At 37.7% G+C, this 18,780-nt stretch overlaps 2 protein-coding genes across 2 annotated transcripts in view; both read left to right on the top strand.

Moving 5' to 3' along the window:
• LOC141584052 (uncharacterized) overlaps positions 1-10,008 on the top strand; it is a 74,272-nt gene extending 64,264 nt beyond the window's left edge. The window contains exons 3-4 of the mRNA XM_074396817.1: positions 5,571-5,694; positions 5,808-10,008. Coding sequence (XP_074252918.1) covers positions 5,571-5,694; positions 5,808-5,846 — 163 coding nt within the window. The 3' untranslated portion in view covers positions 5,847-10,008. The remainder of the gene's footprint in view (positions 1-5,570; positions 5,695-5,807) is intronic.
• A 93-nt stretch (positions 10,009-10,101) lies between these two features.
• VPS54 (VPS54 subunit of GARP complex) overlaps positions 10,102-18,780 on the top strand; it is a 100,937-nt gene continuing 92,258 nt past the window's right edge. The window contains exons 1-3 of the mRNA XM_003922695.4: positions 10,102-14,207; positions 15,716-15,871; positions 17,388-17,629. Coding sequence (XP_003922744.1) covers positions 15,736-15,871; positions 17,388-17,629 — 378 coding nt within the window. The 5' untranslated portion in view covers positions 10,102-14,207; positions 15,716-15,735. The remainder of the gene's footprint in view (positions 14,208-15,715; positions 15,872-17,387; positions 17,630-18,780) is intronic.

An 18,780-nucleotide genomic window follows, 5' to 3' on the forward strand; every position in this document is an offset into this window, starting at 1 on the left:
CTAATCTAGTATCCTTTCTAAAGTTAGTAATCTCCTTGACCTCTTTGCAGCACGTTGATGCTACTTACTGTTCACACTTTACTCCCTGATACGTCTTCCCTCTGTAAGGATGGTATTTCTGATTGCCTTTGTCTTTTCCTCTAAATAGATTTGCCCTACCCCTTGCTCAGAGCTTTTGTTAGCTCTTTTCTTCTTCGGCACTTTCTCCACTTTTAATATCACTTTACTGTGACTATCCGTAGTTATCTACTAATTCATTCCTGTAATGTAATTGAACTGGAAGGAGTAATGGAAAATTCGGGAAGGCAGGATTCTGTTAACTACAAGAATTTTTATTCTCCAAAGAAATTATGTTGTTTTACAGTAGTACTCTGCTTTTAAAGTAATTAATTCTTCATTATTGAAGTTTTCAAGTAGAGGCAGAAAGACCCCTTGTAGAAGGGATTTATATATGAAGTAGAAAGTTGATCCAGGTATTCTTTTAAAGTCTTGTCCAACTCAGAAATTGTAATTTTTATCTCATCTACTCTCCTCCCATGGACTTAACTTTGACCTATACTCAGATGTTTTCCAAAGCAGCATTTCTAGTCACTCCCCTACCACCTCCTCATCTCTTTTCTCTCCCACAGACACAGTTTTTGTCATCAGAGTTGCCTTTGTTCTAGGCCACCATGTTTTCTAGCTTCATTATCACTTTCCAATATTCTTTTTACCCCCTTTAGTGGGATGGCAATGAGGATCACTTTTCTATACTTTGGTGACTTTTCTGAAAGTAAATTATGTCTGTTCATATTGGATTAGTTGGTTGCTTCCTCTCTCCCCTCTACTTCCCCCTACCCACCATCTGTCTCTCCAGGATTAGGAATGCTCAAGCAAAGAAAAAGATGCCAAAAGAGAAGGCTCAGGGTCCTAAAGTTTACATTTATTTTAAAACTTTATATGGCACAGTCAAAATGTTCATGTTTACTGACCATTTAAAAAGTAAGATGTCAGGAGGCTGAGGCAGGAGAATCACTTGAACCTGGGAGGCGGAGGTTGCAGTGAGCCAAAATCACGCCATTGCACTCCAGCCTGGGCAACAAGAGCGAAACTCCGTCACAAAAAAAAGAAAAAAAAAGCAAGATGTTTGCCAGGCACAGTGGCTCATGCATGTAATCCCAGCACTTTGGGAGGCCGAGGCAGGTGGATCACCTGAGGTCAGGAGTTCAAGACCAGCCTGACCAATATGGTGACCTATCTCTACTAAAATTACAAAAATTAGCCAGGCATGGTGGCGTGCACCTGTAATCCCAGCTACTCAGGAGGCTGAGGCAGGAGAATCCCTTGAACGTGGAAGGTAGAGGGTGCAGTGAGCTGAGACTGCGCCTCTGCAGTCCAGCCTGGGCAACAGAACAAGACTCTGTCTCAAAAAAAAAAAGGTATTCATAGTAATAGTTGTTGCAATTATTTACTGAATGTCTACTATGTACCAAATATTATGCCATGAACTTACATAAGTTATTTCGTTTAAATCTTCCAACATTGCTATAAGGAAGATACTGCTGCTGTCCCATTTAACAAATGAGGAAACTGAGACTTAGGAAGGTAAGACAGTTGTCACACAACTAATAAATTACAGAGATTGAACTCATTGTATGGCCAGTACTCTTAACTAGTGTATTGTGTTAGAAGAAAGAGATCTAGAATCAAATTTCAGAAAGTCAAGTAATGTTATACAAACAAGAAAATATATTTTGGGTTTATATTTTTAGATTATTTAAAATGTATATGAATGTTTTGAGATACTGTGTTAGTGGCTTATGTGTCTTTACCCACTTTCTGTGATAGCCATTCATTTGCTCATTCATTCATTCATTGAACAATCGTGCAGTTTATTGAATGCTTAGACTCTGTATTGGGTGTGGTATAGGAAAGTGAATGAAACAAATACAAATTTACAATATACTGGGAGAGATAGGAAACAAGCAGGTAAAAACTCACATTATTTATTTATTTTAATCTTGGATAGTTTCCCACCTTTTTAAAATGACTAAGTAAGTATCCAAGCCAATTTCTTTTCTTTTCTTTTTTTTTTTTGAGATGGAGTTTCACTCTTGTTACCCAGGCTGGAGTGCAATGGCGCAATCTCGGCTCACCACAACCTCCGCCTCCTGGGTTCAGGCAATTCTCCTGCCTCAGCTTCCTGAGTAGCTGGGATTACAGGCATGCGCCACCATGCCCAGCTAATTTTTTGTATTTTTAATAGAGTCGAGGTTTCACCATATTGACCGGGATGGTCTCGATCTCTTGACCTTGTGATCCACCCGCCTCGGCCTCCTAAAGTGCTGGGATTACAGGTTTGAGCCACCGCGCCCGGCCCCAAGCCAATTTCTTAATAGATTATCTCACACTCTTAATTTGTCTCATTGTTTCCTCATATATAGTGGTTTAAACGTTACTCTGTGACATCCTTCTGTTTCCTGTAAACTCAAAGGCAGGTCTAGAGCAAGGGCACTGCACCTTGAGTTACAGACTCTGTAGGGTCTGTAGAATTCAGGGAATCTGTAAACTTTACACGGGGAAATTACATCTTTATTTTAACTTATGTCTAACTCAGTGGTTCTCAGCTGGGGTGGGTTTGCCTTCTCCTTCCCCAACTCTTGGACATTTGGCAATGTCTGGAGACATTTTTGATTGTCACAGCTGGGTGGGTACAAGAGGGTCCTTGATAACAGAATTATCCCATTCAAAATGTCAGTAGTGTCAAGGCTGAGAAACTCTGCCCTAACTGGATTTTAGCATTTTCTTTAATTATGAATAAGAAACCCTTCATGATACAGTGTAGACAGTATGTTTATAGTTCCTATAGCTTTGTCACCAATAGAAATCTCAGGTATTGTCATATCATATTCAACTCCTGCAGATATCTTAAGATATCATTTATGCTCATTTATTGTCTATAAATTAAGGTAGTTACTAGATTTATATTAATTAACAAGGTGTAATAGACTGGGCATGGTAGCTCATGCCTATAATTCTAGCACTTTGGGAGGCTGATGTGGGAGGACTGCTTGAGCCCAAGAGTTCAGGACCAGCTTGGACAACATAATGAGACCTCATCTCTACAAAAACACAAACATTAGCTATGTGTGGTAGCGTGCGTCTGTGGTCCAGCTACTCAGAAGGCTGAGGTGGGAGGATCGCTTGCATCCAGGGGGTTGAAATTACAGTGAGCTGTGATTCTGCCACTGCACTCCAGCCTGGGTGACAGATTGAGACCCTGTCTCAAGAAGAAATAATATTACTATACTGTAGTTTAAACAATTATTATAGTAGCTATATTTCAGTATAATTGTCCATTGTAGTCTTGTCTGTTTTATGCATTTAAAAACATTATTCTAAGAAGGCATCCATAAACTTTACCACATCGTCAAAGAAATCTGCAGGACAATAGAGCTTAACTCCTGGCCTAGAGATTTGATTGGGTTGGATTAAATATTTTTGGAGAGAATATTTCATAGGTAATGATGTTCATTTCCTATTTTGTCATTTCATGAATCACATAATATCAGGTTGTCCTGCTGTTATCAGTAATGTTAAGTTTGATGACTTACGGTGGTGACAGCCAGGTCTCCATTTTAGTGATACATTTTCCCCTTTGTATTGTTAAGTAATCTGTGAGGTAATACTTAAGCACTGTGAGAATTTTCTTTTCTTTTCTTTTCACCTAATGGCTTTGGCATACATTGGTGATTTTTGCCTGAGTTAGCTTTTACATTGTGGGTTGCAAATTGGTGATTTTTTAATTTGGCCTTTCCTTCTATATTTATTACTGGCATTCTTCAGTAGAGATTTTCATCACCCCCTTTCCTTATCACTTTTTTTTGCCTCTTAAATATCTCTACAAATCCATTTTTTACTTATTGCAGATGTTATACTCTATTACTTTTTAAAAAATACACTCAAATTGTCCCAGATGTGGTCAGTGGGAACGCTCTTTTAATTTGGTTCTTTGTCCTCTTGATAGGCTATACTGGTCTTTGCGTGTATCTTGCTTTCTGACACAAGAGTGGTCAGGGTAGATTTGTTCTTTCTGTATTCCAGGTTTGGAGTTACATATTTCTTCAAAGAGTCTTGGTTTCTTTTAGTTGGAAATGGTATTTAGAAACAGAGGTCTGGACACAGAAACAGTCTGTGTTCATTGGGGTTCTGGCTGGTGGTTGGGGTTGGGGGAGGCAATGTTTCTAGTGCCTTTCAAAAGTTTTTAACCAAACATAAAAAGATGTTTTGAGCTATAAGAAAGAAAACCAAATCTCTATTTACTCATCCTTGGAAATCCCTTTTTTTTTTTTAATGGATGATTGTTTCTCCCTTTCCTTTTTAGCCCAGATCCATTCTGTTATTACTTAAGTATTATTGGCAGCTGTCTGTCTGTGTTGTCTCTGTCTTCTGATATGTTCTACATACTATCCATTTTGTTCATCTATAAAATTTTTATTATATGTGTGACAGGAACCATGGTAAGCAAAGTTCCCTTTCAGACTTGTATGAAAACCAAAACCTCAGTATGATTGATGCAAAAATTGAAATACACAAAGTAACTAAGTGTGAGAAACCAAAGAAAGCTTCAGGAGAAAATAATATTCAAACATAGTATTGATACAATTATAAGGAGATTACCATGTGAAAAAAGGTAGAGCTATTTATAAATTCTCATTACAGGTGACAATTATTAAAATGCCAGGTTTGTTTCTAGACGGTAGTTAAGTTGAACTACCAGAAATCAGTAGTTTCCTGTGTTTAGTGCTTAGAGCTTTCCGTTTTCCTGTAGTCTGTGTATTTTGTTGGCTTGTTTTTTCTAACTAATTTTTTTTGAGTAGACAAAGTATACATTGCTTATCCTGAAACCTTCTTAAGATGTTTCATTATTTTTGTTCTTTAGGCTTTTAATGAAAGATTATTTCTTTGCTGAAATTTTTTGATTCAGATGTCATGTACATTTGTTGTATTTGTTTGTACATCTATGTCTTATGAATAAATTCATGTTTTCTTACCAGTGATTGCACTTTAATAATTATGTGATAATCAGTACAAAGTTTGGTTCTTACTGTAGGAAGGTCTTCTTAATAATAAGCTGTGGATGGTGAAGGTAATGAAGAGTCAAATGGTTGGAAATTTGGACTCAGGCAGTCCCCTAGTTTTATGTAATCGCCTTTTACTAGAGATTTTCCCTCTTGTCATGAGAATTAAGAGTGGTATAGGGAAAAACAGAGAATGTGTATATGTTTTCCAATTCAGATATTTAAAGAGTAAACCATGTGTTTTTCTCTCCAGATACAGAAATAATTTAAAAGAATCTAGAAATATTTTTCTGCCATCTCCCTGCATATTTCTATGTTTCTAAAATGGCACTTAGGATTTCTTTTTTTTCTGTAAAAGCAACATGGCAAATAGAATAAATCAAGGTACCAGCGTAGTATTGTCAGAATGAATATCTAATTTATCTGACATTAAGCAATGGATGTTTCATATAAATACATTTTTCACATATCTGTGGCTTAACACTTTGTGTCAAAATGTGTTTATTTTAGAACTGGAGGTATAGAGCAAGATGGAGGAATAGAAGGATCCACTGAATGTCCCCCCTCAACAGGAATACCAAATCTAACAACAATTTACACACAAAAAAGCACTTACATAAGAAACAAAAATCAGGTGAGCACTCACAGAACCTAGTTTTAACTTCATGTTGCCCAAAGAAGCACTGAGCAGGATAGGAAAGACAGCCTTGAATTGCTGACACCACCTCTCCCCTATCCCTCTTGTAGCGACTGTGTGGTGTGGAAAAATTTATGTGCTCAGGATAGGAGGAGCGCAGCAATTGTGAGACTTCTCATCGAATGCACTGTAACAGCAAAAAGCAAAACCAGGCTGAACTCAGCTGACGCCCACACATGGAGGGAGCCTTCAAACCAGCCCTAGCCAGAGGGGAATTGCCCATCTCAAAGGTTGGAACTTGAATTCTGACAAGCATTACCACTGTGGGCTGAAGTGTGTCAGGGTCCTAAATAAACTTAAAAGACAGTGTAGGCCACAAGGACTGCAAGTCCTAGTGCTGAGCTGGGCTTGGAGCCAGTAGAATTGGGGGCACGTGATTTATTAAGACACCAACCGGAATACCTAAGGGAGTGCTTGTGCTACCCCTCCTCCAAGCCCAGGCAGCTCAGCTCGCAGCTCCAAAAGAGTCCCCTTCCTTCTGTTTGGGGAGAGGAGAGGGAAGAGTAAAAAGGACTTTTGTCTTGCATCTTAGATACCAGCTCAACCACAGTAGGATAGGGTACTGGTCAGAGTCATGAGGTCCCATTCCAAGCCCTAGCTAGAAGGGAAGCTGTTGCCTTGAAGGGAGGGATCCAGTCACAGCAGAATCCTTTATGTGCTGACTGAAGAGCCCTTGGACCCTGAATAACTAGCAGTGATACCTGGGTAGCACGCCATGGGCCTTGGCTAAGACTCAGACATGTTGGCTTTAGGTGAGACCTAGCACATTCTCAGCTGTAGTGGCTACAGTGAGAGACAGTGCTTGAGAAAAGCAGAGGGAAAAATCAAGGGAACTTTTGTCTTGTATCTTAGTATCAGCTTGGCCAGAGTGGGTTCAAACACCAAGCGGGCTCTTGGGGTCCCTGATTCCAGGCCTTGGCTCTTGGACAGCATTTCCAGACCTGCCCTGAGCCAGAGGGGAGCTTGCTGAAGGGCGAGCCCCAGGCCTGGCAGCATTCATCACACACTGACTGAGGAGCCCTTCGACCTTAAGTGAACATTGACAGTAGCCTGGTGGTACTTCCTATGGGCCTTTGGTGGTGGTCACAGAGTAAGGCTCCTCTGCCTGTGGAAAGTGGTGAGAGAAGTGGGAATGACTATCTAGTGATTTGAGGGCCAGCTGAACTGCTGTATAATAGAACACCAGGTAGACTTCTAAGGTTTTTGACTGATCCCTAGCTCCTGGAGAGAATCTCTGGACTTATCTGAGGACCAGGGGAACTTGCTGTCCTGAAAGGAAGGACAGAAGCTGAGCTGGCTTTGCCACCTGTTGATGGTAGAGCCCTAGATCCTTGAGCAGACATAAGCGGTAGCCAGGTAGTGGTTACAGTGGGCCTTGGGTGAGACTTGGTGCTGTGCTAGCCTCAGGTCTGACCCAGTGCAGTGCCAGTGTTGGTGACCAAAGGGGTGCTTGTGTTACCCTGCTACAAGCCCCAGGCAGCTCAGCATAAAGAGAGAGACTTCGTTTGTTTGGGAGAAAGTAAGGGAAGAGAACAAGAATCTCTGCCTGGTAATCCAGAGAATTCTTCCAGATTTTATTCAAGACTACCAAGGTGGTAACTCTGCAAGTGTGCAAGAACCACAACAGTACTGGGCTTGGGGTACCCCCTAAAGCAGATACAACTTAAATCACAACACCCAAGTCCATTAGAATATTTGGAAAGCCTTCCTAGGAAGGACAGGTACAAATAAGCCCAGACAGTAAAGACTACAATAAATACCCAACTCTTCAATGTCCAGACATGGAAGAACATCTACACCATCCAGGAAAACATGACCTCTCCAAATGAACTAAATAAGGCACCAGGGACTAATCCTGGAGAAACAGAGACATGTGACCTTTCAGACAGATAAATCAAAATAGCTGTGTTGAGATAACACAGAGAAGGAATTTAGAATCCTATCAGGTAAATTTAACAGACTGAAATAAAAAAAAATTAAAGCAGATATTCTGGAGTTGAAAAATGCAACCAACATGCTGAAGAATGCATCAGAATGGCTTCAAAGCAGTTGGTCGGCCAGGCATGGTGACTCATGTCTGTAATCCCAGCACTTTGGGAGGCTAAGGCAGATAGATCATGAGGTAAGGAGTTTGAGACCAGCCTGGCCAATATGGCAAAACCCCACCTCTACTAAAGATCTAAAAAATTACCCAGGCATGGTGGTCTGCCCTCCCAGCTACTAGGGAGGCCGAGGCAGGGGAATTGCTTGAACTGGGGAGGTGGAGGTTGCAAGTGAGCTCAGATTGTGCCATTGCACTCCAGCCTAGGCGACAGAGCAAGACTCTGTCTCAAAAAATAATTAAAAAGAAATAACACACAATGGAGCGTCAATATAGCTGGCAGCAGACTTTTCAGTAGAAACCTTACAGGCCAAGAGAGAGTGGCATGACCTGTTTCAAATGCTGAAGGAAAAAAACCTTTTACCCTAGAATAGTACATCCAATGAAAATATCTTTCAAACACGAAGGAGAAATAAAGACTTTCCCAGACAAACAAAAGCTGAGGCATTTCATCAGCTCCAGACCTGTCCTACAGGAAATGCTAAAGGGCTGGCCAGGTGCGGTGGCTCACACCTGTAATCTTAGCACTTTGAGAGGTTGAGGTGGTTGGATCATCTGAGATCAGTAGTTGAAGACTAGCCTGGCCAACATGATGAAACCTTGTCTCTACTAAAAATTAGTTGCACATAATAGTGCATGCCTGTTATCCCAGTTACGCAGGAGGCTAAGGCAGGACAATTGCTTGAACCTGGGAGGTGGAGGGTACAGTGAGCCAAAATGGTGCCACTGCACTTCAGCCTGGGTGAGAGAGTTACTCTGTCTTAGAAAAAAAAAATGCTGAAGGGTATATACTTCAGTTAGAAAGGAAAACAGGTTATGAACAAAATAGATACCATCTGAAGATGCAAAACTGGCAATATTAAGTACTCAGAACAACAGAATTTTATAATATGGTAACTGTGGTGTATAAACTAGTCTTAAGTAGATAAACTAAAAGATGGACCAATCAAAAATTATAACTACAATTTTTTAAGAGACAAGGACAGTAAAATAGAAATAAAAACAAAAAGCTATAAAGTAGGGGAGCATAGTTAAAGTGTAGAGTTTATTTTTTCTTTTTGACTGTTTGTTGATGCAAGCAGTGTTAATTGTTATCCACATAAAGCAATGGGTTATAAGATAGTATTTGCAAGCCTCATGGTAACCTCAAATCAAAAACATGCAACAGATACATAAAAAATTTAAAAACCAAGAAATTAAGTCATACCACCAGAAAAACATCACCTTTAGTAAGAGGAAGACAGGAAGGAAGAGAAGACCACGAAACAACCAGAAAACACCTAAAATGGCAGCAGTCCTTACTTACCAATAATTACATCATGTAAATTGACTAAGCTCTCCAATCATAAGACATAAAGTGGCTGAATGGATAGAAAAACAGAACCCAATGATCTGTTGTTGACAAGAAACACACTTCACTTATAAAGACACATGTAGACTGAAAATAAAGGGATGGAAAAAGATACTAAGGAGTAGTTATATCAGACAAAATAGATTTTGAGATACAAAGTATAAGAAGAGACAATGAAGGTCATTATATAATGATAAATGGGTCAATTCAGCAAAGGGATATAATAGTTGTAAATATATATGCACCTAACATTGGAGCACTCAGATATATAAAGCAAATATTATTAGAGCTAACAAAACATATAGGAAAGAAAGAAAAAAATTGAAGTAATGTCAAGCATCTTCTCTGACCACAATGGAATAAAACCAGAAATCAGTAATAAGAGGAATTTTGGAAACTATACAAACACATGGAAATTATACAATGTGCTCCTGAATGACCAATGAGTCAATGAAGAAATAAATTGAAAAAATTTTTAAATAACAAACATGACATACCAAAATCTATGGGGATACAATGAAAACAGAACTAAGAAGAAAGTCAATAGCTATAAGTGCCTACGTCAAAAAAGAAGAAAAACATAAAAACCTAATGATTCATTTTAAAGAAATGGAAAAGCAAGAGCAAGCCAAACCAGAAATTAGTGGTAAAAAAGATATAAAGCTCAGAGCAGAGATAAATGAAATTGAAGTGAAGAAAACAAAAGATCAACAAAACAAAATGTTGGGTTTTTGAAAAGATTAAAAAAAAAAAAAAAAAAACCTGACAAAACTTTTGCCAGATTAAGAAAACAGAAGACTCCAAAAGATCAGAGATGAAAAAGGAAACCTTAAAACCAATACCACAAAATTCAAAGAATTATTAGTGGCTACTGTAAGCAACTGTATGCCAATAAATTGCAAAATGTAGAAGAAATGGATAGATTTTTACATACGTACAATCTTCCAAGACTTAACCATGAAGAAACCCTGGGTGTGAACAGACCAATAACAAGTAATAAGTTAAAAGCTGTGATGAAAAGTCTCCCAGTAAAAACCCAGAACCTGATGGCTTCACTGCTGAATTCTACCAAACATTTAATGAGGGTTAATGCAAATCCTACTCAAACTAGTCTGAAAAATAGGAGGAGGGAATACTTTCAGACTCATTCTATGAGGGCAGTATTACCCTGATACCAGAACCAGAGAAAGACGCATCAGAGTCTTTGAGATGGAGTCTTGCACTGTTGCCCTGGCTGGAGTGCAATGGGATGATCTCGACTCACTGCAACCTCCACCTCCTGGGTTCAAGCAATTCTTCTGCCTCAGCCTCCGGAGTAGCTGGGATTACTGGTGTTGGCCACCACACCCAGCTAACTTTTTGTAATTTTAGTAGAGATGGGGTTTCACTATGTTGGCCAGGCTGGTCTTGAATTCCTGACCTTGTGATCTGCCCACCTTGACCTCCTAAAGTGCTGGGATTACAGATGTGAGCCATGGCGCATGTCCTAAAAATATTATTCATCATGACCAAGTGGGATTTATTTCAGGAATGCAGATGGTTCAACATATGCAAATGTGCTACATTATATTAAGAGAATGAAGGACAAAAACCACAATAAATACTGAAAAAGCATGTCTTAAAATTAAACATCCCTTCATAATAAAAACTCTCAAAAAAAAAAAACTGGGTATAGAAGGAACATTCCTCAAAACAGTAAAATCCATATATTACAGACCCATAGCTATTATCACAATGAATGAGGAAAAACCGAAAGCCCTTCTTCTGAGATTTGGAATACAGCAAGGATGCCCACTTTTACCACACTTATTCAACATAGTACTGGAAGTCCTAGCTGGAGCAATCAGACAGGAGAAAGAAAGAAAGCATCCAAATTGGAAAGGAAGAAGTAAAAATTATTTTTGTTTGTAGATGATACGATCTTATGTTTTGATAAACCTAAAGAAATCATAAAAAAATGGTTAGAAGTGATAAATGCAGTAAAGTTTCAGGATACAAAATTAGCATACAAAAATCAGTAGCATTTCCATATGCCAACACTGAACAATGTGAAAAATCAATAAAGTAGCCCCATTTACAATAGCTAGAAATAAAATACCTAGGCATTAACCAAAGAAGTGAAAGATATCTACAGTGAAAGCTATAACATGTTGATGCAAGAAATTTAAGAAGATAAACACACACACAAAGGAAAGATATTCTATGTTTATGGGTTGGAAGAATCAATATTGTTAAAATGTCCATACCAACCAAAGCAATCTACAGATTCAGTGTACTCCCTATCAATATACCAATGACATTCTTCAGAGTAATAGAAAAAACAATCTTGAAATTTATATAGACCCACAAAAGACTCAGAATAGCCAAAACTATCCTATGACAGAAGAAGAAAATTGGAAGAACCACATTATGTGATTTCAAATTTATACAATGTATTGGCATATAATCATACACATAGAATAGTGGAACTGAATAGAGAACCCAGAAATAAATCCATTCATGTGGCTGGGTATGGTGGCTCACCTGTAATCCCAGCATTTTGGGAGGCTGAGGCAGGCAGATCACGAGGTCAGGAGTTTGAGACCAGTTTGGCTAACATGATGAAACCCCATCTCTGGCAAAAATATAAAAAATTAGCCGGGTGTGATGGCATGCACCTGTAAATCCCAGGTACTTGGAAGGCTGAGGCAGGAGAATTGCTTGAACCTGAACCTGGGAGGCGGAGGTTGCAGTGAACCGAGATCATGCCACTGTACTCCAGCATGGACAACAGAGTAGGACTGTCTCAAAAAGGCCGGGCGCGGTGGCTCAAGCCTGTAATCCCAGCACTTTGGGAGGCCGAGGCGGATGGATCACGAGGTCAAGAGATCGAGACCATCCTGGTCAACATGGTGAAATCCCGTCTCTACTAAAAATACTAAAAATTAGCTGGGCATGGTGGCGCGTGCCTGTAATCCCAGCTACTCAGGAGGCTAAGCCAGGAGAATTGCCTGAACCCAGGAGGCGGAGGTTGCGGTGAGCCGAGTTCGCGCCATTGCACTCCAGCCTGGGCAGCAAGAGCGAAACTCCGTCTCAAAAAAAAAAAAAAATCCATTTTTCTACAGTGATCTCATTTTTAACAAAGGACGGTGTTGGGGGAAAGGACAGTCTCTTCAATAAATGGTGCTGGGAAAACTAGATATCCACAGGTAGAACAATGAAACTGGACCCCTATCTCGCCATATACAAAAAATAAAAATAGATGCAAGACTTAAGTCTAAGATGTCAAACTATGAAATGACTAAAAGCCTTGGGGAAACTGTCCAGGTCATTGGAGTAGGCAAGGATTTCTTGAATCAACCCCACAAGCACAGACAACCAACGCAAAAATAAACAAATGGAATCACATCAAGTTACAAAGCTTCTGCACAGCAAAGGAAACAACAAAGTGAAGAGACAACCTGTAGAATGGGAGGAGAATATTTGCAAGCTACCCATCTGACACAGCATTAATACCAAAAATACATAAGGAGCTCAAACAACCTTATAGATAAAAATCCAATACATTGATTAAAAGATGGCAAGATATCTGAATAGACATTACACAAAAGAAGACATGCAAATGGCAAATGGGTGTATGAAAAGGTGCTCAATATCATTTATCAGATAAATGCAAATCAGAAGTACAGTGAGGTATCTCACCCTGGTTAAAATGGCGTTTATCGAAAAGAAAGGCATTAAAAAGTGCTTGCAAAGATGTGGAGAAAAGGGAACCTTCATATACAGTTAGTGGGAATGTAAATTAGTACAACCACCATGGAGAATAGTTTGAAGGTTCCTCGAAAAACTAAAAATGGAGCTGTATGATCCAGCAACCCTACTCCTAAGAATATACAGTAGATAAAAGAAATCAGTATATTGAAGAGATATTTGCACTCCCATGTTTATTGCAGCAGTATTCACAGTAGCCACAATTTGGAAACAGCTGAAGTGTTCATCAACAGATGAATGAATAAAGAAAATGTGCTACATGTACACAATAGAGAACTATTCAGACATAGAAAAGGATGAGAGCTTGTCATTTGCAACAGATGGATGAAACTGGAGGTCACTATGTTAAGTGAAATAAGCTGAGCACAGAATGGGAAACTTTGCATGTTCTCCCTTATTTGTGGGAGCTAAAAATGAAAATAATGGAAAGTAGGATCGTTACCAGACACCTGGAAGGGTAAGTGTAGGGAAAGGGGCCCTGGAGAAGAAGTAGTAGTGGTTAATAGGTACAGAAAAATAGAATGAATAAGACCTACTATTTGTTAGCAAAACAGGGTGACTAGAGTAAACAATGGTTTAATTGTACATTTAAAAATAACTAAAAGAATATAATTATATTATAACACAAAGGATAAATACCTGCTGTGCACCCACAAAAAAATTAAAAATAAATTAATTTCAAAAAGTGTTTATTTTAGCCATTTCATTTGGTTAATGAGAAAGCCAACATAATCGATCTTAAATGTAGAATTGTCAGTACAGTGTTTCTGTGTTGTACAGTGTTTATTATCCTTTAGATAAATATATATATTATTTTTTAGATAAATAGGTATATCTCTCTTAAATATGTATAAGCTTTTATACAGAAACAACCATACACTTAATGTGTGTAGATGTGAATGCAAGAGGCCTTTTGAAGACTAATTAATTTTCCCAAATACCATTTTCATCACAGTACTATTTTGCCACCACACCTCTCCTTATTGCTTACAAAACCAACTACAATTTAGCCATGCTATGTGTGTGTGTATGTGTGTGTGTGTGTGCAAATTTGTCACTACTTCCTAGTGTAAACATGTCACTTTAGTCCAGTTTCCGCTATAATCAGTTCCTTAGTCTTACGATTGATTATTCACTGTTCATTAATTTTTGTTTATGTCATCCAGGCTTTCTGTTTAAGCACCTTGAAGAACTTGTTTATCTTTGTGCATTTTTAAATCAGCTTGTTTCTTCTGGTTTCAGTGAATGGTATGTTTGGTTATGTTTCCTTTGCATTGAAAGCACTGAGTCAGATACATATTTTTAGTTTTCTATCTAACAGAGGCAAGTTAGAACAGACAAACTATTTGTCACAGATTCTTGCCTTGTATTTCTGTTCTTTATTTTTTATTTATTATTTGTGTGTTTGAGACAGGGTCTCACCCTGTTGCCCAGGCTGGAGTTTAGTGGAGTAATCTTGGCTCACTGCAACCTCTGCCTCCTGGACTCAAGCGATCCTCCCACCTCAGCCTTCTGAGTAACTGGACTACAGGCATGCACCACCATGCTCAGCTAATTTTTTTAATTTTTGTAGATACGAGGTTTCACCATGTTAATTCAGGCTGGTCTCGAACTCCAGGACTCAAGCAATCCGCCTGCTTTGGCCTCCTGAAGTGCAGAGATTACAGACATGAGCCACCGTGCCCAGCCTCTGCTCCTCATTTTCTACTCTTTTATCTATTTGCCAGACCTTCTAAGTGTTCTCTAAACATTTCAATATAAAATAATACATGTTCTTTAGTATCCAGTTTCAATATTGCTTCATTTATGAAGTCTTCCCTGACACTGGAGCCTATATAATGTTGTCTTGGCCCACAAACTCTTTAAGCGCTTACTTTAAAATGTAGACATAGGTTAACTTGTGTTTTGCTTATGTATGTTTTAATTACTTAATACAGTTGCAAGCTTATTGAACAATGACACTCCCATTTTAAAGAATTTAATTACTAGGCCGGGCATGGTGGCTCACGCCTGTAATCCTAGCACTTTGGGAGGCCGAGGTGGGTGGATCACCTGAGGTTAGGAGTTCAAGACCAGCCTGGCCATCACGGTGAAACCCCATCTTTATTTAAAAAAAAAAAAAAAAAAAAAGAATTACTAATGATTTTTTAATCATTATATTACTGTGTAGCAGTCACATCATAGTAATAATTACAGTGAGATTAACATCTCTGAATGCTAACTTTGAGGCAGATATCATTTGAAATGCTTTATGCATACCCATTTTCATAATTAACAGGATGTTTATGAGATAGGATCTCTTTTCATCTCCATTTTACTGATGAGGAAAGGCACATAAAGGTTAAGTAAATTTCCTCACCACTAGTGAGTAAACATAGGATATGGACCTAAGCAGGCATACTTCAAAAGCACATGCACTTACCTGTAATGCATAACTACAATATACTTGTTGAATGAATAGGTGTTTTTAATCTTTAATATATGTTGGGTACAACCTTGGTATTTTTTGTACTTTGAATAAAAGATTAAGGGTGTTTCACTTTTTAAAAAATGAGGACAAATAACTATCTTAGCAAACTAAATATTGTGATCAGTTTTCACAATTAAAGACAAATATTCAAATTGCCTACTTACACTTTGAGGGATTTTGAAAAATTCTTCTATTTTTGAAAGAAAGTTTGTGACATGTGTAATACTTAAAGATGGAGTTTGATTTGCAGTAAGTATCTTAATTATTATTTCTTACTTGTTTTCAGTTGAGTGGTGATTTTATGCAATGGCTTCAAGCCACAGTTCTTCACCAGTGCCTCAAGGAAGCAGCAGTGATGTTTTCTTTAAAAAAGAGGTAGATCCGTCAAAACACATTCAACCTGTGCCATCACTGCCAGATGTGTGTCCCAAGGAACCCACAGGTAATGTTCTTTTTTTTTTTTTGAGGATTTTTACCGATGATTTGTATTATCTTTAAATGGGTAGTCAGATTTTATGTACTTACCTTAGAAGAGTAAATTTTATGATGTTTAGCTGGGTGCAGTGGTGAGTACCTGTAAACCCAGGTGCTTGGGAGGCTGAGGCAGGAGAATTGCTTGAACCTGGGAAGTGGAGGTTGCAGTGCACTCCAGCCTGGGTGACAGACTGAGACTCTGTCTCAAAAAAAAAAAAAAAATTTGGAAATGATTGGGAACTTGCAATTTAGTTCTTGCCATGTATTTCATGCACTACTTATGTAAACTAAAAATGTGTTGAAAATGAAGGTACAGTTTGCAAGCTGCTTAGTTAAAACTTGGTTCACTCAGCTTTCATCATTTGCACATTATGTATTTGCAAATTCTCCTGACTCCTTAAAATTTATTCATAATCCCCAAATCACTACTTGTGGCACTTTTGTGGTAATTTGCAGACATGTGCAGAGCAGTGAAAATTTTGAGATACCTGACAGGCACATTCCCAGCTAAAGTTGAACTAGGCAAAGCTCTGTCTTCTTTTTTCAGCTCTCAAACTATAAACTAATGTTCTTTTTGTGGCCTTTTTTTAGTTGGTACCACATGTTTTGAGCTTTTTGTTGGTGATTTTGCTGTTTAAAATGGCCCCTAAGCGTAGTGCTAAAATGCTATCTGGAGTTCCTAAGTGCAAGAAGGCTATGATGTCTCTTATGGAGAAAATACATGTGTTGTGTAAGCTTCATTCAGACATGAATTGTAGTGCTGTTAGCCATAAGTTCAGTGTTAATGAAACAATGATGTATACGGAATAAGGTGTTTTTAAACACACAAAACAAGGTTATGTATTGATCAGTTGATGAAACTATTGTGACCAAAGGCTTACAGGAACCTAACTCTGTAGTTTTCCTACAAGCAATGGTTTAATATTTCCTAATTCAACATTCACAGTAACTTTATAGAACAAAAATACTACAAATAATGAGAATAGACTATATATTTTTCCCTCTTGTATGGTTAATGCCGCAGCAACATTTGTGTTACCTAATTATAAGCCAAAGAATATTTTATCCAGGACAGCCTGCCATGATATAATAGAAAAAAGGCCTACCTCTAAAAAACACCGGATATTAAAGGATAAAAAATATATGATAGAAAGTAGTAGAGTTCTGATGTTGAAAGAAAAAGATAGAGTAATTGTACATTAAGAAAAAGAATTCATGAAAGACTTTATCATTCACTCCACCCTGCAACTATAACTCAAGTTTTGCGTATCTTTTATCTTGTGCATGTTTTTCAAACCCTTTGTAATTGAGGCTGGCAGCTGAAGATTATTCAATCAGATTGATTTTTATTAAATCATTTACCATGAAAGATTAATTTGTTTGTGTAAGATGGAATCTATGCATTTTTAGTTTTCTAGTATGTACTTTAAAACATAGAATCAACTTTACGGCATTTACAGAGTTCTCTTGTTTACTTTTTGCAGGTGATTCACATGGTTTATATGTTGCCCCATCTCTAGTTACAGATCAACATAGATGGACTGTATATCATTCCAAAGTAAATCTCCCAGCAGCACTAAATGATCCTAGATTAGCAAAAAGAGAATCTGACTTCTTCACAAAAACATGGGGATTGGACTTTGTGGACACTGAAGTCATACCTTCATTCTACCTCCCACAGATCAGCAAGGAACATTTTACAGTATATCAACAGGAAATCTCTCAGGTAACATCTAATCTTGGCTAATTATAGTCATGTCAAAAGTAATAGAAATATTTTTAGTATGCTTTATTACATACTTTTGACCAGTAATGTTTGATGAACCTATAGCTTTCTTTTTGTTGATACAAATTGCACTGTCCTGGGTTGCATTTAGTTCTTTGCTTAAATATATTTTAATACATTTCTCTTTCCTACAGTAGAGATTTTTGAGAATTGCATATTCCAAATAATGCTAAGATTCAACATGAAACCTACCCTGCTTGCAAGGAGAAAATGATTGGATTAGGCCTATAAAGTCCAGATAATTTGTGAGGTTTGAGAAATCAGCAGAATATTATTGTTTTTCTGTGTCTGATTCGCTACATACAATTCTATAGAGCACCCTAGCTCTAGCAGATAGCCATAATATCTCCAGACATAATTATAACTCAATATATTACTTTAAACACAGTCTGAGAGCAAGAACTGAGTATAGTGCAGAGTTTTAAATGCTCTATCAAGTTATTTTTAGATTATTAGTAAGTGGTTGTTATCAATAGAATTAAAATAATTAAAGTAGTACAAAGGATATTTATATTTTTATAACCATTCTTTTTTATACTTTTTTCATTAGCAAGCTTAATTTGAATTTAGCTCGTTTTATTTCACTTGATTACTTTACACTTTTAAAAATATGGTTGTACTATTGACATTAATACCATATAGCATCTGGTTCATTTTTATTACTATCAAATATTTTTATACAAAAGCTGTATATTTGCCTTTGTATGTATATATTGCCATATTAACAATCACTTAGATCTGATCATTGAAAACAGAACACAAAAACTGTTTTCAAAGCTCAGATCTAAGTAATTCTTAAGTGGATGAACATTAATATGCCTTTGTAACCTATAACTTGGTTTTTCTATTCCTGTACTGATCGAATATTTATTGATTGCCTTCCATGTGTCAGGTACCTCTTCTAAACATGAGGCTACAGCAGAGAACAAAACTGACATAAATTCCCTCCCTTACAAAGCTTATGTTTCTAGCAAGGGGTTTAACAATAAACCCTAAAGCAACCACTAAAATGGTAAAACAGAGAATTACAGCTAATAACAATGGAAGAGAGAAATGGAATTAAAAAAATTCTTAATCCATACAAAGGCATA

The sequence above is a fragment of the Saimiri boliviensis genome, chromosome 1 (assembly GCF_048565385.1).
Source record: "Saimiri boliviensis isolate mSaiBol1 chromosome 1, mSaiBol1.pri, whole genome shotgun sequence".
Taxonomy (NCBI): Eukaryota; Metazoa; Chordata; class Mammalia; order Primates; family Cebidae; genus Saimiri; species Saimiri boliviensis.